The sequence below is a fragment of the Myotis yumanensis genome, unplaced genomic scaffold (genome assembly GCF_028538775.1).
Source record: "Myotis yumanensis isolate MYYU_CA2020_CCGP unplaced genomic scaffold, mMyoYum1.0.hap1 SCAF_10, whole genome shotgun sequence".
NCBI lineage: Eukaryota > Metazoa > Chordata > Mammalia > Chiroptera > Vespertilionidae > Myotis > Myotis yumanensis.
This window is the reverse complement of record NW_027223761.1, coordinates 82754232-82779554: the sequence shown is the minus strand read 5'-3', so window position 1 is coordinate 82779554 and position 25323 is coordinate 82754232. Positions and strand designations below refer to the sequence as shown.

The following is a 25323-nucleotide window of genomic DNA, read 5'->3' as shown; positions in this document are numbered from 1 at the left end:
CTTTTGAAAGAGAAGAAGGGAGAGGGAGAGAGAAACACTGATGTGAAAGCATGTCGATGGGCTGCCTCCTGCATGCCCCCAACCAGGGATCGAGCCCGCAACCTTTCCGTGCAGGGGATGATGCCAACCAACTGAGCCACATCGGCCCGGGGAATACTCTTTATTCTTTGATCTAGAGATAGTTATAGTTGGTGGTCACTTTCTATAACAAAACGAAGGAACAGGAGAGAGAGAGAGTGTGAGACGCACCTTGCTGTCATAGTACTTCTCTCTCTTGTCAGTCTGGATGGAGCGGATGACATTGCCAGCGTACTCGATCACCATCTCACCCGCATCGATGTTTCTCTTACAAAAGAGACCCCGGCCATGGATGGGAGACCTAGGACAGGAAGATGGACAAGATCAGCCACACGTCCCGCAATAAGGTTAATTGTATGAACACATGAACAAATGAGTAACATCCCGTTAGTCCCCCAAGAGGGACCGACACTTGGGGAAAAAAGAACCTGGCCCCACCTGATCTGAGGGCAGGAACTTTCTGAGATGGCCAAGGACAAAAGTGCTCTCCATTCTGCATACAGCCACTGACGCAGCAGCAATGGGAAGCTTTGCTGGGTTAAATGCATTGTTCAGTGTAAGAACTGCAGGACCCAGGGCTCAGGTTCAATGGCTGTTAACTACAAACCCAGCTTTCCGAGGGGGCACGCGCTCCAGCAGTGGGTCCGTTCCGATTTTGGAAAACATCACTAGTTTCCTAGCAGTCTCTCTAGAATCTGTCATACCTGTAGACACCAACAGCCTCTTTAGACGTCTTCTTCAAGTGCCGGAAGCGCATGGGCATGGGCAGGTCCATGCTAGTCGCCCTCCTAAGGAGACAAGGATGTAATAATGAACTCCACTCAGTTCTGAGTCTTAGACTGAAGGGTCCTGGAGAAGAGGACTCAGTGTTCTTTGCTCAGTGCCAAGCAAACAAGTACCTTATAAAATTAGGACTCTTTTAAATACTTTCTTTTTTTTAATCCTCACCTGAGGATATTTTCCAATTGATTTTAGAGAGAGTGGAATAGAGAAAGGACAGAGAAATATCGCTGTGTGAGAAACACATCGATTGGTTGCCTCCTGCACGCCCCCTCTCCCTTCCGACTAGGGCCCCGGCTGGGAGGAGCCTGCAACCAAGGTATGTGCCCTTGACTGGAATCGAACCCGAGACCCTTCAGTCTCCAGGCTGGCGCTCCAGCCACTGAGCCTGATGGGCTCCGGCTAAAACCTATAGTGTTTTCTGACCAGGGTGACTCCCGTGTGCAGCCAGAGCTGGCAGAGGGCACTACGGCCAAAGAAAAGAAAACGGACACCTGAGAGTTACTTCCTTTCTCTGCTAACACGCTGTCCCTGCAGCAGCTCCTGCCACTTCACCACATGACCTCAGTCCTCTGCGTGCTCCCGGGAGTCTGGTCAGGCCACGCAGCGAGGAGCCAGCAGAGGGAGGCAGAGTTTGCCAGCGCCCGCCCTCCCAGACTCACCGGGCCGACTTCAGCTGTACCTCCTCCTCCTCCTCGTCGTTGGGGTTGTACTCAGGCGGCTGCCGGTGCTTGGAAGCCAGGAAGTTAAACATGTCAAACGCTGACTTCCTGGAGCCAAGGGATTAGAATACATTTAGAGAAATAACTCAATCGAAGCAATAGAAGACGCGAACACTGAACATCTCCTGGTTATGTGGGAAAATAATTACATTGTCAGGTAATAAACTCATACCCCAAACTGCTTCCAGAAAAGGACGGGACTTGCCTCAGGTGCACCTCGGCCCGGGCTGAGCCGTGAGGGTTCAGGGGCGGCTCATTGGCCTCCTCCGGTTTGTGGAATCGGAACTTGTAATTCCTACAGTGCTTGGCGCCAGACAGCTGCTCGGTCAGGAACACGACCGCGTCGTGCAGAATCCCCAGCATCCGTAAGCCATTCACACCTGCGGGCAGAGGCACCGGTGAGGAGCTGAGCAGGTGTGCGCGGCGGCCACCGGCCCAGCCAGGGAGCACCCGCGAGGCCGCTCACGGGCGAGCTGAAGACCAGTCAGCAGTTCCATTAGATGGCCACTCGAATGATGCGGACACAGCCCTGGCCAGTGCGGCTCAGTTGGTTGAGCACCGTCCCATGCACTGAGAGGTCACGGGCTCGATTCCCAGTCAGGGTGCCTGCCCAGCTGGGGGGCTCAATCCCCAGTAGGGGGTGTGCAGGAGTCAGCTGATCAATGTTTCTCTCTCTCTCCCTCTCCTATCCCCTCCCTAAATCAATCAAACATTTTTAAAAAATAATTTATTGATTTTCCACAGAGGGGAAGGGAGAGGGATATAGAGTTAGAAACATTGATGAGAGAGAAACATCGATCAGCTGCCTCCTGCACATCTCCTACTGGGGACGTGCCCACAACCCAGGTACATGCCCTTGACCGGAATCGAACCTGGGATCCTTCAGTCCGCAGGCCGATGCTCTATCTACTGAGCCAAACCGGTTAGGGCCAATCAAACATTTTTAAGTAAAATTATGCAAATACAGATCTATCAATATGGACAACATTCGTGACAGATAAAGTGAAAACAGCAAATGAAAACTATGGACTCTTATCTCTGCTCTGTGTACACAGAGATGCTATATGCATGGCTTCACTTTATGGTCCTAGTGACCACAGGGGCCAGAGTCACTAGCTTCATCTCCAGAGAAGTAAACCGAGGCTCACAGAACGTAAACACCACCCCCGGCCACGCAGCTGACGTGGCAGAATCTGAGCCGTGGACGGTATTACTCCAGCCAGGCTCCCTTTCTTTCTTTTTTAAAAAATATGTTTTTATTGATCTCAGAGAGGAAGGGAGAGGGAGAGAGATAGAAACATAAATGGCAAATCAGCTTCCTATTTAAATCAGTCAGGAGGTGGGGTTTCTGTAACTTGAGGGATAATGGTGACAGTGAGTATAGAGAAGAGTGGTCACAGAGGCTGAGGTCTGGAAAGACTACCGGAAGGCCATTCCCGGCCGAGGGACCTGCAGAGCCCATGGTGTGCTAATGCAAAGCACATGCACTGTCAGCGAGAAGTCCTTGGGGTACATGCTAACAATTCAGCCTTCGTGTTCCCAAGCCCAGAGGTTGTGGTTCATGAGCTGGGGGGTGGGAGCGGCCGGGGAGAGGTCAATGGGGGAAAAAGGAGACTCGTGTAATACTTTAAACAATAAAGAATTTCAGTTAAAAAAATGCTGCAATCAAAAGACATAGGGTTACCCTAGCCAGTTTGGCTCAGTGGATAGAGTGTTGGCCTGTGGGCTGAAGGGTCCCAAGTTTGATTCCAGGCAAGGGCACATGCCTGGGTTGTGGGCTCGATCCCCAGTGGGGGCTATGCAGGAGCGATCAATGATTCTCTCTCATCATTGATATTTCTCTCTCTCTCTCTTCCTCTCTGAAATTAATAAAAAATATATATATATATTAAGACAGGGTAGCTGAATGGATACAAAAACATGACCCAACTATATGCTCTACACAAGAGATCCATCTCACAACAAAAGACTCACACAGAATGAGAGTGAAGGGATGGGAGAAATGTTCCATGCAAATGGAAAAGAAATAAAAGCTGGGGTACCAATACTCATACCTGACAAAATAGACTTCAAAATGAAGGCTATCATAAGAGACAACAAAGGTCAATACATAGTACTAAAGGGATCAATCCAACAAGAAGTTATAACTCTGGGAAATATATATGTACCCAATGTAGGAGCACCTAATTACATACAGTGGAGTTAAGTGACATTTATAGAACATTTCACCCAAAGCTGCAAAATATACATTCTTCTCAAGTGCACATGGGTCATTCTCAAAGATAGACCACATGTTAGGACACAAAACAAGTCTCTAGTTCAAGAAGACTGAAATCATATCAAGCATCTTCTCAGATCACAGTGGAATGAAATTAGAACTCAACTACAGTAAAAACACCCCAAAACATTCAAACACATGGAGGCTAAATAGCATGTTATTAAACAATGAATGGGTTTCCAATGAGATCAAGAAAGAAATAAAAAACCTTCCTTGAAAGAAATGAAAATGAACACACAACAACCCAAAATCTTGGACATAGCAAGAGCAGTCCTGAGAGGGAAGTTCATAGCACTAGAGGCCTACTTCAAAAAACAACAAAAATTAACAATAAACTATTTAACCCTACAACCTAAAGAACCAGAAAGAGGACAAGAAAAGCCAAGTAGAAGGAAGGAAATAATAAAGATTAGAGCAGAAATAACTGACAGACTAAAAAAAAAATACAAAAAAAATCAATGAAACCAAGAGCTGGTTCTTTGAAAGGATAAATAAGATTGAGGAGCCATTAGTCAGACTCATAAGAAACAAGGACCCAAATAAATAAGATTAGAAACAAAAGCGGAGAAGTAACCACTGACACCACAGAAATACAAAGGATTTTAAGAAAATACTATGAACAACTATATGCCAACAAGCTGGACAATGTGGATGAAATGGACAAATTCCTAGAAAAATACAGTCTCCCAAAACTGAATCAGGAAGAATCAGAAAACCTGAATAGGCCAATAACAACTGATGAAATAGAAGCAGTAACCAAAAAACTCCCATCAAACACAAGTTTCACAGGGGAGTTTTACCAAACATTCAATGAAAAACTAACACCTATCCTTCTCAAACTATTCCAAAAAACTCCAAGAGGAAGGAACTCTTCCACGCTCTTTTTATGAGGCCAGCATTATCCTAATTCCAGAACCAGATAAAGTCACTACAAAGAAAGTGAATTACAGGCCAATATCCCTGATGAACATAGATGCTAAAATCCTCAACAAAATATTAGCAAATTAGATCCAGCAATATATTAAAAAGATTATACACCATGACCAAGTGGGATTCATTCCAGGGATGCAAATCTGGTACAATATTCGCAAATCAATAAACATGATACATCGCATAAACAAACTGAAAGACAAAAATCACACGATCATATCAATAGATGCAGAAAAGCATTTGACAAAATCCAACACCCATTTTTAAAAATACATATATTTTATTGATTTTTCACAGAGTGGGAGAGGGATAGTTAGAAACATCGATTAGAGAGAAACATCGATCAGCTGCCTCCTTGACGCCCCCTACTGGGGATGTGCCCACAACCAAGGTACATGCCCTTAGCGGGGATCGAACCCAGGACCCTTCAGTCCGCAGGCCAATGCTCTATCCACTGAGCCAAACCGGTTAGGGCCCAACACCCATTTTTGATAAAAACTCAGCAAAGTCGGAATACAGTGATCATATCTCAACATAATAAAGGCCATAGATGATAAACCTACAGCCAACATCATACTCGATGGGAAAAAATGAAAACCATTTCCCCTAAGAACAGGAACAAGACAGGGATGTCTGGCCCTGACCGGTTTGGCTCAGTGGATAGAGCGTCGGCCTGTGGACTGAAGGGTCCCGGGTTCGATTCCGGTCAAGGGCATGTACCTGGGTTGCGGGCACATCCCCAGTAGGGAGTGTGCAGGAGGCAGCTGATCGATGTTTCTCGCTCATCAATGTTTCTAACTCTCTATCCCTTTCCCCTTCCTCTCTGTAAAAAATCAATAAAAATATATTAAAAAAAAAAAAAAAAAAGACAGGGATGTATGCTTTCACCACTCTTATTCAACTGAAAATCCTAGCCACAGTGATCAGACAAGAAGAAATAAAAGGCATCGAAATTGGAAAGGAGGAAGTAAAACTGTCCTTATTCGCAGATGACATGATATTGTAATAGAAAACACTAAAGACTCCACCAAAAAACTACTAGATTTAATAAATGAATTGGGCAATGTAGCAGGATACAAAATCAACACGCAGAAATTGATTTTTTTTAATACACCAATAATGAATTCTTAGAAAGAGACACTAAACAAATAATCCCATTTACCATTGCAGCAAAAAAAGTAAGATAATTAGGAATAAACTTAACCAAGGCGATAAAAGACTTGTACTCGGAAAACTACAATTAATATTTGATAAAGGAGGCAAGAATATACAATGGAGTCAAGAGAGTCTCTTCAATACATGGTGTGGGGAAAATTGGGCAGATACATGCAAAAAACTGGAACTAGAGACCACCAACTTACACGATACACAAGAATAAGCTCAAAATGGATAAAAGACTTAAATGTAAGTCAAGTCGTGAAACCATAAATATCCTAAGAGAAACCAAAGGCAGCAAAATGCCAGACATCTCTCATAGCAACATGTTTACCGATACATCTCCGAGGGCAAAGGAAACTGAGAAAGAAAACAAACGGGACCACATCAAAATGAAAAGCTTCCACACAAAATGAAAAGGGAGCCCACTGCGTGGGAGAACATATTTGGCAATGATACATTTGATAAAGAGTTAATACCCAAAATATATAAGGAACTCATACAACTTAACAGAAGGAAGATAAACAATCCAATTAAAAAATGGCAAAGGACCGAAATAGACATTTCTCTAAAGTGGACACACAGAGGCCAAGAGACACATGAAAAAAAGCTCAAAGTCACTGATCATCAGAGAGATGAAAATTAAACAATAATGAGGTATCACCTCACACCTGTCAGAATGGCTACCATCAACAAAGCAACAAATGACAAGTGCTGGCGAGGATGTGGAGAAAAGGGAACCCTCGTGCACTGCTGGTGGGAATGCAGACTAGTGAGCCACTGTGGAGAACAAACAGTATGGAGTTTCCTCAAAAATTAAATACGGCTGAAACCGGTTTGGCTCAGTGGATAGAGCGTCGGCCTGCGGACTGAAAGGTCCTGGGTTCGATTCCAGTCAAGGGCATGTACCTGGGTTGCGGGCACATCCCCAGTAGGAGATGTGCAGGAGGCGGCTGATCGATGTTTCTCTCCCATCGATATTTCTAGCTCTCTATCTCTCTCCCTTCCTCTCTGTAAAAAATCAATAAAATATATTAAAAAATAAAAAAAAAAATTAAATACGGAACAGCATTTGACCCAGTGATCCCACTTCTAGAATATATCCTAAGAGACCCGAAGCACCACTCAGAAAGAATGTTTGCACCCCTGTGTTCATAGCAGCACAATTTACAATAGCTAAATGCCCATCAGTAGATGAGTGGGCAAAAAACGGTGGGACATGTACACCATGGAATACTATGCAGCAGCAAAAAAGAAGCATCTCTTACCCTTTGAGACAGCATGGAGGGGTCTGGAGAGTGTCATGCTGAGTGACATAAGTCAGTCAGAGAAAGACAAGTGTCACTGATCTCACTCACATGTGGAATCTAATCAACAAAATATATCCAGAGACAGTGAACAGAATGTGGAATCTCAGAGGGAAGGCAGGGAAGACTGGGTGGGTGGGTGGGAGGTAAACAACCACAGAACTTGCATGCATGTCTGTGTAACCCATGGACACAGACAATATGGTGGTGAAGGCCTGGAGCAGGGGTGGGCTAGAAGGGCTCAATGGGGGAAATATTTTTAATAATAAAGATTAAAAAAAAGAGAAGATGCTATAAAAAGTGCTAATTTTCAATAATTTCCCTGAATTCGGTTTCAAATCCCTTCAGTCAGGATAACGCTCTTAACTGGCACATTAGGTATATTAGGATACATAAATACATAGATACATATAAATGAAGAGCTGCCAATAATGTAAGATTCATTATATATTTTTTTAATATTCCTTTACTGATTTCAGAGAGGAAGGGGGGGAGAGAGGGAGAGAAAAAGTGCGCGTGCGAGAGAGAGTTATCAATGATGAGAGAGAATCACTGCTCGGCTGCCTCCAGCTCATCCCCTACTGGGGATCGAGCCCACAACCCAGGCATGTGCCCTTGACTGGAATTGAACCCGAGACCCTTCAGTCCGCAGGCCACCGCTCTATCCACTGAACCAAACCAGCTGGGGCAGGTTCATTATTTTAATTAATCCTCACAACAAAGATCGAAAGTTGGAGTAATATTATGACCTTATAGATACGGAGATCCAGACTCAGAGAAGTTAGTTAGCTGCAAACAATATAATATCGATAGCAACAGGGCAGAAATAGAGCTTGAACTCAGTTCTATCTGCCTCCAGAGCTCAGGGTTTCTTACATTGCATATTGCAGCACAAGACACGGATAAACCAAAGAAATCTTTGTGCCACTAGAGAAAGAAAGGGCCAGACTATTCAATCTGAGGAGGAGAACACTGAGCCAAACCCTCCAGTAGAATTACACATTACCAATAACTAGTTCAGAACAACTAAGGATGCATTTAATTATAGTTCATCCAGTGACAACCCGTTGGTCAGAGCCAGACCCATGAACCCTATTTTCTTGCCCCCAAAATATCTCCCTCACCATCTGCAAAAAATGGGAGGACACTATCCATAGAGTAAAAAGTCACAGAATGAGAGCAATTATTTGCAAACATGTATCTAATAAGGGATTAATATTAAGTAAGCCAAGTGTCCATCGACGATCAATGGATAAGCAAAATGTAAAATACGACACAGTAAAATATTATTCAACCTTAAAAAGTAAATCCTGACATATACTACAACATGGATGAACTTTGAGGACATTATGGTAAGTGAAATAAGCAAGTCACAAACTGTATGATTACATAAGGTGCTTAGAGTAATCCAACTCACAAAGACAAAAAATACAATGGTGGTGGCCAGGGGCCAGGGCGAGGAGAAGAATGAAGAGTGATAGGTGGCAACGGCTGTACAACACTGAGAATGTATTCAACACCACTGAATTTCTACACTTCAAAATGGTTAAGATGGTAAATTTTACGTGTATTCTGCCAAAATTCATTTGTTAATAAAAAAAAAAAAAAGGATGCGAGTGCTGAGGCCACGTTACAGCAGAGCATGGTATTAAATGAAGGAAGCCAGCCCCAGAAGGCCACATATTGTACGATTCCTTCTTTTTGCACTGGATGAACTATAAATAAATTTGAACAGTCGTTCTGAACTGGTTACCCCTCTAGTTGGACAGCCTAGCCCTGTCCCATGTACGAAATACACAGCAAACCCACCGACACAGAAAGTGGATTCGTGGTTGCCAGGGGCTGGAGCTGAGCAATGACTGCTGACGGGCACGAGGTTGCTCTTGGCGATAATGGAAATGTCCTGGCGTGATACAGACAGGACGGCTGCTCCTCGGTGAGCACACTCAAAGCCACCGAACTGTGTGCTTTAAACGGTGAACGTACAGTAAAAGAATTATGTCTCAATAAAGTTGTGAAAATTCATTTTAAAAAAAAGAATGTTGCTGTGGTTTTTGTTTTGTTTTTAGAAATCAACTCTGTAACGTAGACCAAGCTACCAGCATATTCTGAGACAGGAGCAGAATGAGCACACTAGCCGTTACCTGCAAACGACAGCTGCTTTAGCCGGGCATTGGATCGCGCTTCCTGGACTTTGTCTGTCAGCGACTTCCAGGCATCTGTGAGGAAAGACAATGTTCCAGCAAGCGTCCCGCACCAGTGGCGGCGCAAGCACTGCTCTCAGAATCCCGCGGCGGAAGCGCACGCTCCTGCTGCAGGTTGTTTTGTAGTTTCAATCAGTTCAGTGCGTGAGAAGCGGAGAGGGAAAAGGACAGAGGCAGTGAGGGGATCCAGACCGCCTGAAATGACGAGTCCCCAAAGCACTGCCATCCCTCGATGGCACCTGGACCCTAAACCTAAGCGTCGGTGTCAATTCTACTCCCTACACTTTGACCAACGCAGTAACAATGAACAACTTACCAAGACTGTGGGGACACCGTGACTTCTCCGTGCCTTACAATGACGAGCTGTAACTGGAAACCTGCACAGTCCCTCTCAGCTCTCCCCTAAGGTCCTATCGTCTCTCACTGTCACAGAAGTGAGTGTGGAGTGGTGGGGAGAAATCCATGTGGATTTCAGACTCAGTCTAGTTCTCTTAACATTTTTCTTTCTTTCTTTTTTCGTCGTTAATCCTCACTCGAGGATATTTTTCCATTGATTTTTAGGGAGAGTAAATAAGAGAGGGAAAGAGAGAGAGAGAAACATCAATGTCAGAGAAACACATCGATTATCGATTGATTGCCTCCTGTGAGTGCCCTGAACAGGGTAAGGGCCAAGGAAGAGCCTGCAACCAAGGTACGTGCCCTCAACTGGAATCGAACCCAGGACCCTGTGGTCCGCAGGCCAGCACTCTACCCACTGAGCAACACAGTTCGGGCTTTCATGTTTTTTTTGATAACTCTCGCTGACCCACTGTGACCTTTCTTCCCCCTGAAACTCCTCTAGTACCTATTGCCTACAGCACATTCACCAGTCCTTTAACAGCTAACGAACAGCTACATGTTAGGGGCACAAAAATGTTAAATCTATATATATGAAAGCCCAGCAACTGTTATGGCAGAACCAGAACAACTGGTCGCTATGACCTGCACTGGCCACCAGGGGGCAGATGCTCAACGCAGGAGCTGCCCCCTGGTGGTCAGTGCACTCCCACAGCGGGAGCTCTGCTCAGCCAGAAGCCAGGCGGTGGCGGGAGCCTGTCCTGCTTCCGGGGCAGCGCTAAGGAATGGCGAGCCAGGCGGTAAGGAGCGAGCAGGCAAGGAGCGAGCAGGCGTCCCAGATTGTGAGAGGGCTGGACTGCAAGAGGGTGCAGGCCAGGCTGATCCCCACCCCACCACACCCGCATGAATTTTGTGTATCAGGTCTCTAGGAAGAACATAAGCTTCAAGCCCTTACGGGAAGTTGCCTGCTGAGTCAGACATAAAAGTAAACAAACGTTTATAGAGGTGAGGGAGAACACCATTCAAGATGTACAGGAAGGCCCTGGCCCGTTTAGCTCAGTGGATAGAGCGTTGGCCTGGGGACTAAAGGGTCCCAGGTTTGATTCTGGTCAAGGCACATGCCCGGGTTGGGAGCGCAATCCCAAGTGGGGGGCGTGCAGGAGGCAGCCGGTCAACGACTCTCTTCTCTCATCATCAATGTTTCTTCTCTCTCTCTCCCCCCCTCCCTTCCTCTCTGAAATCAATTAAAAAAAAAAAAAAGAAGAAAGAAACAACAACAAAACAGGAAGTGGTAGGAGAAAAGTGAGAGAGACAAGCAGAGATCTCATGTGCTATGCAGGGTGGGTGTAACGTTCAAAACATCTGTATCCCTAACTTTTCCCATAAACCACGGACTGTTTCTCAAGAACACTAACTTCTAAGGACAAACCACAGGTGCAAAGCCCCCAACACCTCCCAGCACAGCCGCACAGCGCTGCCCTGCAAGCGGCACAAACACGGACGGTGCAGCTCAGGCCGGGCAGGCCTGTGCTGGGGCAGCCCGAGCAATCCACTCGCCTTCAATGCTCTCCGCACAGATCTGGAAGCCGTCATCACTGGAAATTTCAAACACCAGGCCTTTCTTGGGCTTTTTCTCAGTGATGCTTTCCTTGCGCTTCTGTTCCTGCTGCAGCCAGAGCATGAGCGGCGAGCTGAAGCCTCCATCTTCCTCCTCCGCCGCCTTCGGGTCTGCGAGGGAGAGCGCAGAGCGTCAGCGGCCGCAGCAGCAGGCCAGGGGAGCCCAGACTACGCACAACATTGCGAAGCCAGCGGCATCCAGAACAGGGATTATCCCACTGGCAGGCAATCAAACGGAGTCTCAAGGAGGTGAGCTCGCTACTCAGGCCATAGCTACACACTACTACCAGTAAAACTAGAAAGAATGGTTTTAACATAGAGTCATGCTCTTTGTGGCAGTTTCTAGTATGACAATTTGAGTTTTTCAGTAAGTGGCTGCCCTCTGTTGGTTAAAGTAAAAAATAACACTGCTAATGTGTACGAAGCAGTATGTACCGGGCACTCTCCTACTCTCTCAGGTACGTTCCCTTGATAGTAACTCACAAACCTCACAAGTCTGGTGAGTACGTGAGGGAACTGAGACAGAGAGAGGTAGGCGGCCTAGCAGCCCAGGTTCAGGCAGCCAATAGATGGGAACGCCGGGCTTGAACTCCTGTGGCTCAGAGTTGCACGGTCGGCCCCTGCTGTCCTCCCACACAGAGACCGACCCACCTTCTCGAGGATCAGCAAGGCAGCAGTGTTCCCACACCCCAAAGCTGGTGTCCAAGCAGTTTCCCCACCGGGTTCTCCTCTGGGGAAGACAGGCCCTTTAATGGAAACGGGCAAAGCCTGACCCCAGAGCTCCCCGATCGGAACAACATGACCTGCTGTTTACTGACCACATCGCAGGACAGACCGGGAGGGCTCTGGAGAGTACCTGGTGGCACAGCCGAATCTGGCTAGCTTACAGAGTAAGCATGCTTCCTGGTTTTCTTCAGTGACAACCAGGGGTGAATGAAGTGAGGTTATCACGAGCTATTTACTTACTTTTTATTTTTATTATTATTATTTTTTAATTCTCACCCAAGGATATTTTCCCATTAATTTTAAAGAAAGGGAAAGACAGAGAGAAATATTGATGTGAAAGAATCACATCGATTGGTTGCTTCCTGCATGAGCCGCGACCATGGCACAGGCTGGGGAGGAGCCTGCAACTGAGGTACGTGCTCTTGATCGGGATCAAACCCGGGACCCTTTGGTCTGCAGGCCGACGCTCTGTCCACTGAGCCACACCGGCCAGGGCATCACTAGCTATTTGTACCATACTGCTCTACTATTAAAGCAAGTGGAGCAGGAGCGTAGTTAAAGGTTTCAGTCTTGTGTCCTTTCCTTGACCGACGGCCACAGGATCTGTAGTGGACGAGCACGGGACAGAGAGATGCTGTGGGTCTCAGGCTCGTTTGTTCCATTACTTCGCTTCTGTGTGACTGTTTGGGGGGGATTTATTTTTAAATCTAGAAAAACCAGTAGGTAATGCAGGTGATTTTTACAGCACGTTTGGCTTTGAAATTCTTATTCGGACCAGTTACCCACCCACATACCTGTACTTTCTTGTTCATTTGCTGGATTTTGTGTTGTCTGAACCTCAGGAAGAACAGCCATTTGCCTAAAACACACACATACACACACAAAAACAACCAAAAACACAAATGTGAGATTTATCAGCTAGGACTTCAGTTCAAAGCTAAAAGCTGTGTCAGTTACACAAAGCCACTGCCGGAGACCAGCCACTGAATGAGCACCACCACCGCTACCATGCGGCACCAATAGAAAGCCATCTTCTAGGACAGCGGTCGGCAAACTCGTCAACGGAGCCAAATATCAACAGTACAACGACTGAAATTTCTTTTGAGCCAAATTTTTTAAACTTAAACTATATAGGTAGGTACATTGTTATTAACTTAATTAGGGTACTCCTAAGCTGGCCTTTGCTAAAAACGTCCTCAATCTGATTGAGGTACGTTCGCTGAGGTCGACCCCTTCCAACTCTCCCATCCACACTCGTCTTGTATACTTCTTTCGTCTATCTCCTTTCCGAAAACCGACTTCTGCACATGGGCCATGAAGTTTCAATCGCACTGTACGTGCGTGCCCGCATGTGGTATTTTGTGGAAGAGCCACACTCAAGAGGCCAAAGAGCCACATGTGGCTCGCGAGCCGCGGTTTGCTGACCAGTGTTCTAGGAGATCCCCCCCCCCCCAAATACTGACATTAAATTTTTATTTATTTATTTTGTTAATACTCAACCGAGGATATTTTTCCATTGATTTTTTAGAGTGGAAGGGGGAGAGAGAGAGACAGAGAGAAACATCGATGTGAGAGAGACACATCGACTGGTTGCCTCCTGTACACACACCAACCAGGGCTGAGGAACCTGCAACCGAGGTACATGCCCTTGACCAGAATCGAACCCACAGGCCAATGCTCTATCCACTGAGCCAAACTGGCTAGGGCGACATTCAACTTTTACTTTTGGGGTTGTAGATTGTGTCCTTACATTCTTTCTCACCCTTAGTATTGGGAAAAGGATTAAAGAACTCTTGCTAGAAGCAGTTCTGGAATCACTTAAGAGCAGCTTAAGTTGGCTGCTTTTGGTTGCCTCCCACAATGGGCCCCAACCGGGGATTGAACCCACAACAGTGAAATATATACTAAAGGGGATAGTTAGGTAAATTACTGTAGATCGCACACGGGAGCCAGAGGCCGCCATTAAAATATAAAGTGCATCTATAAACACTGTACAGAAATGCGCACACAATTTGGTAAGCGATAAAACCAGGTAAAGAACAGTACATATAGCATTACTCATTCTATGTATAAAGAAGTATATACATGTCCTTATGTATGCCACATATACCTGTGTATGCATACAAAGGTCTCCCAGCCCGGCCGGTGTGGCTCAGTGGTTGAGCGGCAACCTATGAACCAGGAGGTCAGGGTCTGGTTCCCGGTCAGGGCACATGCCCAGGTTGTGGTCTCCATCGCCAGTAGGGGGCATGGGAGAGGCAGTCAATGTTTCTCTCATTGATGCTTCAATCTCTATATCCCTCTTTCTTTCAAATCAATTAAAAACGTATTTTAAAAAATGTCACCATGGATGAAAACAAATTGTTAGCAATGTTACCTCTAAGGAATAGATTGGGATGGGGTTAGGCAGGATGAACAGGGAACCATTATCCATTATTTAAATAATCCTATACCGTATGACTTTTATTAAAGGAACTTTGGCACCCTGGCCGAGTGGCTCAGTTGGTTGGAGCATCGTCCTGTGCACAAAAGGGTTGCAGGTTTGATTCCCGGTCAGGGCACATGCCTGGGTTGCGGATTCAATGCCTGGTCAGGTAGCGTGCGAGAGGCACCTGATCATGTTTCCCACATGGATGTCTCTCTCTCAAATCAATAAACATTTTCTCTGGTGAGGATCAGAACACACCGGCCACACACACAGGAAGAAGGATGTTTAATGAGGACTTGGTCTTGGAGACCTTTCTCTGCTCACCCCGGGGGCTGCCCACACTCCTGTGCCGCCGGCTCCCCATCAGCTGTGTCCTGCTGCTCGGCCTCTGCTGCGGGGGCCCTGAAACAGAACCGTTAGCACGTATGCACCAGGGTGGGGGTCAGGCCACAGAAATGACAGTCGGGCTCTGGTAACCTGAACCAGCCCGTGGTGATGCAGGGGGTGTGGGTGCCCTGCGGGGAGCTGCCCACGGCACCAGGAGTCTCTGGAGCACTAGGGAGGTTTTCTATCTCGATCTGAATGGTGGCTCCCTGGGCGCATATATATGTAACATTCACTTGTGCACATCAGACATGTTACACTCTGAACAGGAATAACTATCCCTCGGCCTCAGCAAAGAAGCAACAGCAGCCAGCAGCGGCACCGTGTTACATCAGAGCCGAGGTTCTATGCAGGAGACCCACTGCTCACGAATGGCACTGAAGTCTGCTCTATATGCTACCACCGTGAGTGAGAAAACAATCATTTAAGACCCAGAAAACACCTGAGCACTGCAAACGTGGACAGAAGGCTGATCCTCTCACAGATGACCCCTCCCCCAGCCTCTGCTCGGGGCCTGGACCCCACAGACCCAGCACCGCCGACACTGGCTCTCACCCTGTGGACGAGGTCAGGGAGGACGTGGGGGCCTCCTGGTCCGGAACGTGTGCTTCCGAGGAGCTGGTCCGCAGGTGGGAAACCTTGTGCTTCTTGCCATTCCCTTTGTCCAAAGGCAGCTGGATGCGCTTGCTTTTTGGTTTGGGGTGAACGCCTGGCACGGAGGGGCTTGCGGACTGGGGTCCGGAGGAGGGGGAGCCCGCAGGGGAGGCCGAGCGGGCCTGTCCAGCAGAGGAGGCCACCCTCTTTGGCTCCAGCCCCAGGCTGTTAGGAGCGTCTGCTGTCTGCGCCAAGCCCGGCCCCTGGGTCCCTGGAGCAGCTTCAGGATCCCGCTGGGAAGGGAGAATTCCCGCTTTGCTGGCCAGGAGCTGGCTCACATGCTGAAGCTGATAGTGATCTTCGGCGTCCCTGGAGGGGGAGGCGGCCGCTAGGACCCCTGTCTGCGTCGAGGGGAGGACGCAGACACCAGATGCAGCCGACATCGCCGCAGTGGAGGGGGTCTGCAGCGGCCCCAGCTGGGGAAATATTCCCGAGCTGGGCGGCAGAGCCCCGGGCTGGTCCTGGATCCCCAGGCCCTGCTGGCTGGCTTTAATCAACAGGTTGCTTATGGGGCCAGGGTCTGGGGCACCCAGCAACCGCGGGTTGGTCAATGCAACATGTCCCGGAACCGACGCACTACTCGTAGGGGCAGTTGTCGTTTGCATGGATACGACATTCAAGACTGAGGAACCGGACGCCAAGCCGGCCACGGGCCCCGAAGCGAGGTGGCCAGTGTCCTGGCTCCCGGTCGACGTGCCCGTCGCTGTGGCAGGTCCGCCCACCGTCTGTGGTAACAGGGGTGCCTGTTCAAAATACATGACGCCGGACTTAGACCTTTTTATGATGTTGGGGACAGTCCGGTGAGATGACGTGTTAAGTGACCCCAAATCTAACAGGTTGGGGTGATTTGGAAGCTGGGAGGGTGTGAAGTTAATCAGTGTCATGTTAGAAACCACATCGGAGGGGGCAATGTTTGAAGGGGTGCTAGAGGGAGCAAGCTTCTTATTCTTTCGGGTCTGCAGGCGAGATATGGGTCTTTTCTTGAGTCCAGAGGACGGAGTGACTACCGTGGTGCTCAGGTCTGTCCTCTGGCTGGCTTCAGACACCAGAAGTTGGGGATCTGGAGGAGGCTGCACCCCAATGAGCAGGCCTGGAGGAGAACTGCTGATGGTGGGCGGGAAACTGCCCTGAGCAGCTGTGGGGAAGGGGTGTAAGTGCTGGTGGTGAGGCACGGGCAGCAAGCCTTTGCCCGCAGGAGGGAAAAGAGGCTGAGGTGTCTGCAAGCCTGGGTTTAGCCCCGTGGTCAGCGCGAGGCCACTGCCCATGGGCCCCAGCACGGAAGGGTTTGCCTCCATCACACTGGGTGCAGAACTAACGGAAGAGGTCAGCTGGATTTTCTGGGTCATGCCGTTCGGCAGAGTCTGGAGCACGTAAAGTGGCTGCATGTTCTGGTTAACGACAATGAGCTTCTCGGTGGGCGGCTTCAGGTGGGGAGGCGTGGTCTGCACGGCCGCATTAGAGATCTGAGACGGGCCGGGGCTCTCGGCAGAACTGGGCCCGTATTTCTGGTTCTGGATGGGCACAGAAGGGGAAGCCGGTACCTGGAGGCCAGGGGTGCTGCTGCTCCGAGTTAAATCCTGACTGCTGCCACGGCTCTGCTCCACTGCGCCGCACGGGGGGCTGGCGAGGTCGGCGTCCATGTGTCCCTGGATGAATCGGTCGGGAGTCATGTGGCCTTCGGGCGCGGGGTCGACTCCCGGGCTCAGCAGCGCTGGGTCATCCTCGGAGGCGGCCACGGGCTTCTCCGGGATGGCGACTCTCTTCTCTGCTGCGTCTGCGATGACGGCTAGCCTGCCGGGGTTCTGGCCGGGGACCGTGGGGCTCCGCGTGGTCAGCACGGAGAGGTCAGACGGCAGCTCCAGCGGCAGCTCGAACTGCTCTTCGGCTGAGATGGACGAAGAGACGCTGCTGTCCACAGGCTCCGTGGTCGGCAGCTGCTGAGAAAACACTTCGAACAGACCCATGTCCTTCTCACGGTTGCTGTCGAGGCCCAGGCCCTCGCCCAGGTTCAGGAGTTCCGAGGACGAGGACTCCGGGCTCTCCCCCAAGGCCTGCATGGAGGGCGTGTTCTTCAGGACAAAGTCCATGATGTCCGAGGGCAGGATGTTCCCGCAGTCGTCGCTGTTGTTGTTGTCGGAGTCCGACTTCAGGAGCTCGGGGTTGTAGGTGTCCAGCAAGGCCTTGTCCGAGGGGGCGCTGGTGTGGACCCTGCGGCTGGACTCCAAGGAGCTGAGCTGAGCCTCCAGGGAGTCCTGCCCCTGGGTCTTCCCTCGGCTCACCGAGTGGCAGTTCTCTGCCTTGGGCTCGCTTTTGTGGCCCACAGAACTCTTGATGACATGTTCCTTCTCCCCATCTTCGGGCCGGTCCAGCTTGAGGCTCTCTGTCCCGTTCTCTTTCCCGTTTCTTTTTGGAATCTGGCCGGTCTTCCTCGTGGTGGCCGTGACACTGGTATCGCTCTCCGTCCCGTCGTCAACACCATCCAGCTGTGAGATTCTCGGGAGATCACACTGCTCCTCCTCCCGAAACAGGCTGTGGGCCGCCAGCCGCTCCTCTGCCCGCGCCGCGATCACCGTCCGGGTGAAGTTGTAATAGTACAGGTCGTCCTCGTCGGAAGTGCTCAAGTCATCAGCCCCATCCACCTGCCCTTCCGCTGACCTCTTGCCTCGTTTCTTCCCCGTTGAGCTGCTGTAGAACGGAAGGTCTTCTTCCCCGTAGGACCGGACTCCGTAGAGGGGGGTGAGCCCGAAGAACATGTTGGAGCGGGCCCGGGCACTCCGACGGGGGTACCTCCTTTTGAAAGACCCGTCCTCCTGGGGCTTGGGGCCATCAGGAAGCATGAGATTCCTGTCCTGGACGGGAAGAGTCTGGTAGCTGTTGCTCGGAGGCTCCTGGGAGGAGGTGTTGCTGGGGCTTGGCTGGGCCACTGGCCCAGCTCCTGGACTTCCGGAGGCTGACACGGGCTCTGCTGGCGAGGCTGACTCCATGTGCAAAGGGGAAGCAGGGCTGCTTTCCTTCAGGGCATTTCTGGACTGACTCTCACCTTCCATCTTCAGGGGTGTCAGTGTGACTTTGACCGTGCGTTTTCGGGGCGTCTGTAATTCCGTGGCAGGGCCTTCTCCTTGCACGGACGGAGCTTTGGGGACTCCAGCAGCAGCAAGGACTTTGTCCCCAATCTTATCAGAAGACACGTTGTTACATGGCCGTTGCCCTGGAAACTCAGGAGTCAAACCTTCATCTGCAAACTCTGCCTTTAGGTGTCCCTCCTCACCAGCGGCGACCTGACCAGGCTCCAGGAAGGACTTACTGGAACGCTTTTCTTTGAAGGTTTCTTTACAAGCCTTTTTCCCTTTCTGTCTCCTGTCTCTGGAGCTAGATCCCACCTGTTCGTTGATGATAGATGATCGGTTGCTCACCCCCGACAGCTTCAAGGTTTTGATGTCCGTGTCGCCCTCAGCGGGGGGACTCCCTGCCTGGGTGGGGTCTGGATGCGGGTCCCAATCATTCCTCTGCCCTCTCAGATGGAGCGGCGGGAGGGGGAGGGCCTCTCTGGAGGAAAACGGCACCGGAGAGAATTCCACGAACGCGCCCATTTTACTAACATTTGGTTCGCCAGATGGTGGACTGTGACGCTGCGGAGCCGGTTTGGGGAGGCCGGGGTGGGCCACGTTATGAGCGGAGCCCTCGGAACTCTTGGAACTCAGCGTTTTGGTCTTCTCTCCTTTCAAAGAGGAGCTGCTGGAGGCCAGGTCTGAAGCGCTGGGATGCTTCATTTCTGAAGATGAAGAGCCATCCACGTGACTGGTTTTGGTGGCCATCATCACCACTGTCCTCTGCAAACTGGAAGAGGTGGGAGTGTTTTGCCTTAAGCTGGTATTTGAAGTCAGTGGCCCTAAGACATGATCCACTGCTTTGGCACTTGACTCCAGGTCCGTAGTGGCCCCCGGGATGGAGACGGAGGAGCCATTATTCTTGGAGTAAGTGTTCCCCGTTCTCACTGGAGACATCATCCGGAGTCTCGACTGCTGGGGTGCTGAGGAAGGAGTACTGTGCCGCCTGGAGCCGATGCTTCGGAGCCCCGAGGAGAGCAAAGGGTCGCCCACCGTGACGATTTCGTGAGTGGTTGGAGTAGGGCTTCCTAAAGGAGAGAGAGAGAGTGACAAAGTCTGTTACTGACAGAACTGACAGTCACTGGTTTAAGTCTTGGCTATATATATTTACAGGTAACGAAAAATCAACATTTCCAGTAAGTATAAGTCACTAAAATAAAATGGCCTGAAAAAAATCACAAATTCCCGTCTGAGCTGACCTTGGAGTCAATGAAACCCTTTACCTGCAGAAGGCAGTGGCCGACAGCCAGGGGACCTCTGTGTTGGAGAATAACTGGGTGTTCGAATCCTAGGAACCTTTGAGATGACATGATAAAAACAGGAACCAGAGGTTTGCGTATGAGGAGGTCGGTCTGGTGATGAAGGACTTACAATTTCAGCTGCGTTTTGACTTTCTTTAGATGACATTTCTGTGGTAGGATATAAAAACCCTTACTAAAAACAGTCCAATTAAGGTATCAAACAAATGGCCCAACAAAAAACCAGCTGTTAAGGAAATTTTCAAATGAGACCTCCCAAAGAAGTGACATTCTCCGCATGCTTCAATCCCAGTATTCCAAAAAGTCTCATTCAAATGACACCTTGACTAAAGACCAACCTGCAAAAGATGTTGGACTGTGGGCAATGGTCCTGTTTTCGTCATGCTCGACGGTGCTGTTGATGTCTGGCTCCACGGCCGGCGGGCGGCACTCCACGATCTTGCACGTGTACACGCAGCGCTTGCGGGCGTCCGTGGTGCTCCAGTACACGCGGGAACACCTGCGAAGGTTTGTCGGGACCAGCAGAGGTGAGGGTCCAGAAGCAAAGACTAACATTTGTCAAAACCTCTTCTTATCCTAGATCCCCTGGTCTCCTTGATTTACAGAATTTAACTTTCTTTCCTGGACTCTTACAGATTTCCCAAACTGGGATGTTCCAAGCTTTCTACTTTATTAAAAAAATATTTTGCTACAAGAAGTAGCAAAAAAGTAGTTAATTTTTAGTAGCAGTTAGAAGTAACTCCCAAGAGTGGCTCTACACCTAACAACATGACCAGTGCTTCAGGGTGCTAAGGCTGTGGGGCGGCTGTCTTCCCTGCACGACGGTACTTACTGGTATCCAATTGGAAACAGCTTGTCCTCACAGTCAGACAGATCATTGAGAATTCCCAAGCAGTCGATTGTCATGGAGCCTGGCCAAGGAGAGAACAGTGATTAGAGGAGATAATGGTACATCTATATATATATAACAGTCTAAGTGACCGTCCGACCATCCGACCGGTAGCTATGACGCGCACTGACTACCAGGGGGCAGACACTCAGCGCAGAGGCTGCCGAGCTGTGGTGACTTGGCAGCTGCGGTTCTCAGGTGACGCACCCGGAACCAGAGAAGGGAGCCCGATTCCAGGGTGCGTCACCCGAGAACCACCCTTTCACAACCCGGGACCCCTCGGGGGATGTCGGAGAGCCAGTTTGGGCCCTATCCCTGCAGGCCAAGCCGAGGGACCCCACCAGTGCCCAAATCCATTCACCGGGCCTCTAGTATAAAATAATTTCATAACCGAAGACTAGAAAGTACCCCAATGCTACATCCAGCCTCCCCTACAACCGAGGCCCATGTCCTACCAATCATCATGTGAATATTTTCTGGTTCCAAGCCATTAAGGAACTTCCTCCTCAAGCTGATTCCTTCAAAGTCCACAAACACTCTTCTAAAGACTTCAAATCCATTCTCGGGAACCACCTAAAATGAAACCCCAGAGGAGCTGTTACTCGGCTCTCCCTTCGCAGATTATGCTCACGACGCTGCCTCTCTGAGGGGCAGGGCACAGCTCTCGGAATCACCTCTTCCACCAGGAGAACTCCCGCATCCCGCTAAGAGGAGCAGGTGCTAGGGACAGCTAGAGAAGGTAAAGCCAAGTTACGACTTGCTTGCTATTTTCCATCTCTTCTCCCTGAATTCCCGGAGAATTCAAGAAGCAACGCAAGCTCTCTCACCTCGCCTTTGATCACATCGCGGTGCCGCTGGCAGTACACCTTCTTATCGTCCAGGAAGACACAGTTCTTGGCCCGGGAGCACATGAAGTGGTAGTTGCTGGTGCAGGAGGTGAGGCAGCAGCCCACAGTGGCGCCCGGCTTTTGGCAGAATTCGCATCGCTGACAATGCAGAACAAACACAGCCCGGGTCAGATGCTCAAATATTTCAAGCCATTTTCCACCTCCCCATTCCAGAGTTTCCTAGAAGCAATTTTGTTTATTGATAATAATCTGCTGAATCACAGGGAAGGGATAGGAGCCATAAAGTCTTCTCCACAAACCTTTTCTCTCCCACAGTCCATGGGGCCCTATAACTACTAAAGTTAAATATTACAACTTGATTTATAATTTGGACCAAAACAGTTTTTCTTCTAGGATGCAAGATGGATTTAGAGAAGAGGAAACTTTGAAGATCAAGGCTAAAAACATCATCTCTCCAGAAAGCTATTCTATCCGAAAGAACTCCGTTCTAGAAAGAGCATACGAGTCTGAAACATAATGGTGTTCTAGTTACCAGGCTTAACAGACACACTTATCACGTAGTTAACATTTCCCTGTCACTAGGCTGTGTCACCACCTTATTCTGTCAGTCACAATCGGGGCTCTTCTCCAGGGAGGACACTTAGTCCTTTTTCGCCCATACTCCAAGGGTCAGGATAATCAGCTGCCCACAGTGGACACCAATACTCGGTGCTGGCTGACCACCCGAAGGCGTATGGGAAACAGCAGTGAGGCAGCACCGAGCCACAGACAGCACATCTGGAAACCCAGGAGCCTCTCTGATGGCATTTCCGAGTCCTTACCAGCTGCTTGCCCCGGATCACAGCCATGTGCACGTTCTTCAGTGACCCGTCTTCGTCTTCAAACACTTCTGCCGACCACAGCGCGCAGTTTACATGTGTCCACTCATTCTGGCCAATATACAGCAGGCGGCCAGCATCCTGGGAAACAAAGAGATTTCTTTTCTCTTTAAAGATTATGTCAAAGAAAGTTTTCCTTGATATTTGCTTTACCTCAGTTAACTTCAATAAACTAGTTAAAATTCTTTAGGTGAACACACACATTAAAAAAAAAAAAATCACACTTCTTTTTCAATGTTCCTGTTTCTACTTCTGTCCTTTCTGATCTCCTCTTCCACAGACAGGAGAATTAGAAAATAAGCTGAATATGTGCCAGGCAGTGCACAAGGCCTTGCACCTCACCTCTTTCAGTCCTCAGAACCACTCTGAGGTAAGGATTCTTCTTCTTATGCTCATTTTAAAGATGCAACTGAGGGTCAGAGAGGTTAAGCTCCTTGCTAAGGTCAACAGCACAGAAATGGACCTTAACCATTTTGCTCTACTACATTAAATACAAGTTATTTAATATGCAACTTGTATTTTATTGACTTTCAAAAGGCTTTTTGAGAAGATAGAAATTACTAGACATCAGCACGTTAATTTAAGGCAAATCATCTTTTAAATCAGTTATAGAAATAACCCCAAGTTCCAAAACACCCAGTCATCAGGTTTAGACACAAAGGTCACACAGCTCATTCTGAGCATCTAGCAAGTAGGACCCGTGGCCGAGGTACTTACATTAGCACTGTCATCACCGTAAGTCAAACACAATGCACATTGTCTGTTATCTTCTATGCCTGGGGGTGGGTTCAGTTCTGGACTATCTTCTCGACTCCTATCAGTACCTTGGAACCCAAAGACACCCAATTAAAACTGGTGATACTAATTTTGATTTCCAGGAAAAAGAAAACAATTCGGCTCAAATAGCCCATAACCTGTAAAACGAACACTTTCAAAAAGTGTGCAAAGTTATGCGATCCTACCACTTTAAAATTAGAGTATTTCTATAAATTCCTTAACATTCCAAGTGAAGCAAAAAGAATGATTATTACATTTAAGGATCATGTGAAAATTTCTAATGTGCAAGGACATTAAATTGAGATTCACAAGTCAATCACTGACATCCTTACTCAAAGCCGGCGGCGTGGGAGGGTGCAGGGGGGTGGGCGAGTCTGGTTCTCCAGGCCCTTTAGGTTTGGGAGCCGGGATGATTTTCTTCATTAGAGGAGGCTGCTCAGTGTGGCCGCTGTCCTCTCGCTCCTGCCACTGAGCATAATTATGGTCAAGTGAAGGTGGAAGCACTGCGTTGGGTAGCATCCCACTGCTGGAAATAATTGATTCGACAGCTTTACTGACTCCATGGCGCACCCAGAACTGTATACAATAATGACATTCTTGATCTCATCGGGTCTTGGCCCGGGCACGAGCCAGTCTCAGAACGTAAGCACAAGTCCCAATCTGTAAACCGCCTCATCACACAGGACTTTATATTATTTTAAAAACATAATCTCAATGTATGACTCTGGATTACACTTCCAGAAGCAAGTGATAACTTTCCCAAAGGCTCAAAAGGATTCACCTGAATAAAAATGTAAGATTGAATACGGGGACTCAGAAGGTAGAGAACACCATTGGAAATGAATAATAGGACCCAATTCTAACAACAGACCATAACATACTCCGTTGTCTCTAAGCCGGCACTCAGAGCATTTCAACTGACTACGTTTTTAATATTACAGCCTACTCTTGAGAAACCTCAATCTAGAAATGTATTATATGAGAAAAAGAGTAATACAGAATTTACTTACTTGCTTGATACTTTATTTGGTTCCCAAAACCTGGACTTTTTGACACTGAACCATGGAAAAACACGTTCCATTTGCTAACAGAAAAACAAACAAACAGCATGTAAACACGTGAACATTCATGTGGAAACCACATAAAAACCACGTCACACAAGCGCCCGCCGATCCGAGCATGACGTGAGGCCACCGAGGGAAAGATCATCCACTCAGGGCCTCACCAACTCCCCGCCAAGGAGTTAGGAGTGGCTACAACCAGAAGATGCCTTATCCATAGAGCAAAGCACCAGGCAGAAGAGAAAAGGTCTGCTCTATTCCGGGGGCAACTCCCCTCAGACAAGCATGAAGAAGGGGGCTATTAAGGTAGTTCACCCGAATGAAGAAGGACTTGACCATGCTGTTGGCTTTTTTAATCTCCGGCTGCCCTCCATCTGAATTAATGGCTGCTTGGATGATCTTCACGATATCATCACTGAACTCCAACTGCAGACAAAAACAAAGCATTAATTATTCAAAGAATGGGGTGCTCTCAAAACCACTTCCTTTCCCTCCTAACCACCCAGCCCAGAGGGCCCACAGGAAGCTAAAGCCTTATTTTCATACAGTGCAGTTTCTATTAATTTTTTTTCTTTTAAAAAATATATTTTTATTGATTTCAGAGAGGAAGGGAGAGGGAGAGAGAGATAGAACATCAATGATGAGAGAGAATCATGGATCGGCTGCCTCCTGCACGTCCCTTACTGGGGATAGCCTGCAACCCGGGCACGTGCCCTGATCGGGATCAAACCCGGGACCCTTCAATCCATAGGCTGATGCTCTATCCACTGAGCAACAGCAGCTAGGGCCAGTGTGGTTTCTCTTTAGAGGAGGCATCTGAGATTCAGTTCACAATTAACTTGTGGAAGTCAAGAGATGAAGGCTAATAAAGCAAGAATGCAAACAAATGAGTTGTATCATGGTAA

General features: G+C 48.5%; 1 protein-coding gene across 3 annotated transcripts in view; it reads right to left on the bottom strand.

Moving 5' to 3' along the window:
- Positions 1 to 25323, bottom strand: part of KMT2A (lysine methyltransferase 2A) — a 90956-nt gene that overhangs the window by 5080 nt on the left and 60553 nt on the right. For 2 of the 3 annotated variants that reach the window (XM_070426173.1, XM_070426174.1), the window contains 19 exons: positions 24734 to 24844; positions 24368 to 24441; positions 23690 to 23883; positions 23298 to 23404; positions 22524 to 22661; positions 21682 to 21840; positions 21310 to 21427; positions 20798 to 20876; positions 20304 to 20464; positions 19930 to 20115; positions 15501 to 19734; positions 14886 to 14963; positions 12928 to 12992; positions 11348 to 11518; positions 9395 to 9469; positions 1782 to 1960; positions 1521 to 1624; positions 783 to 866; positions 250 to 379 (listed from right to left, as the gene is read on the bottom strand). In XM_070426173.1, coding sequence (XP_070282274.1) covers positions 250 to 379; positions 783 to 866; positions 1521 to 1624; positions 1782 to 1960; positions 9395 to 9469; positions 11348 to 11518; positions 12928 to 12992; positions 14886 to 14963; positions 15501 to 19734; positions 19930 to 20115; positions 20304 to 20464; positions 20798 to 20876; positions 21310 to 21427; positions 21682 to 21840; positions 22524 to 22661; positions 23298 to 23404; positions 23690 to 23883; positions 24368 to 24441; positions 24734 to 24844 — 6447 coding nt within the window. Of the gene's footprint in view, positions 1 to 249; positions 380 to 782; positions 867 to 1520; positions 1961 to 9394; positions 9470 to 11347; positions 11519 to 12927; positions 12993 to 14885; positions 14964 to 15500; positions 19735 to 19929; positions 20116 to 20303; positions 20465 to 20797; positions 20877 to 21309; positions 21428 to 21681; positions 21841 to 22523; positions 22662 to 23297; positions 23405 to 23689; positions 23884 to 24367; positions 24442 to 24733; positions 24845 to 25323 lie in introns of those variants that run through there. The other variant, XM_070426172.1, reaches the window with a different exon arrangement.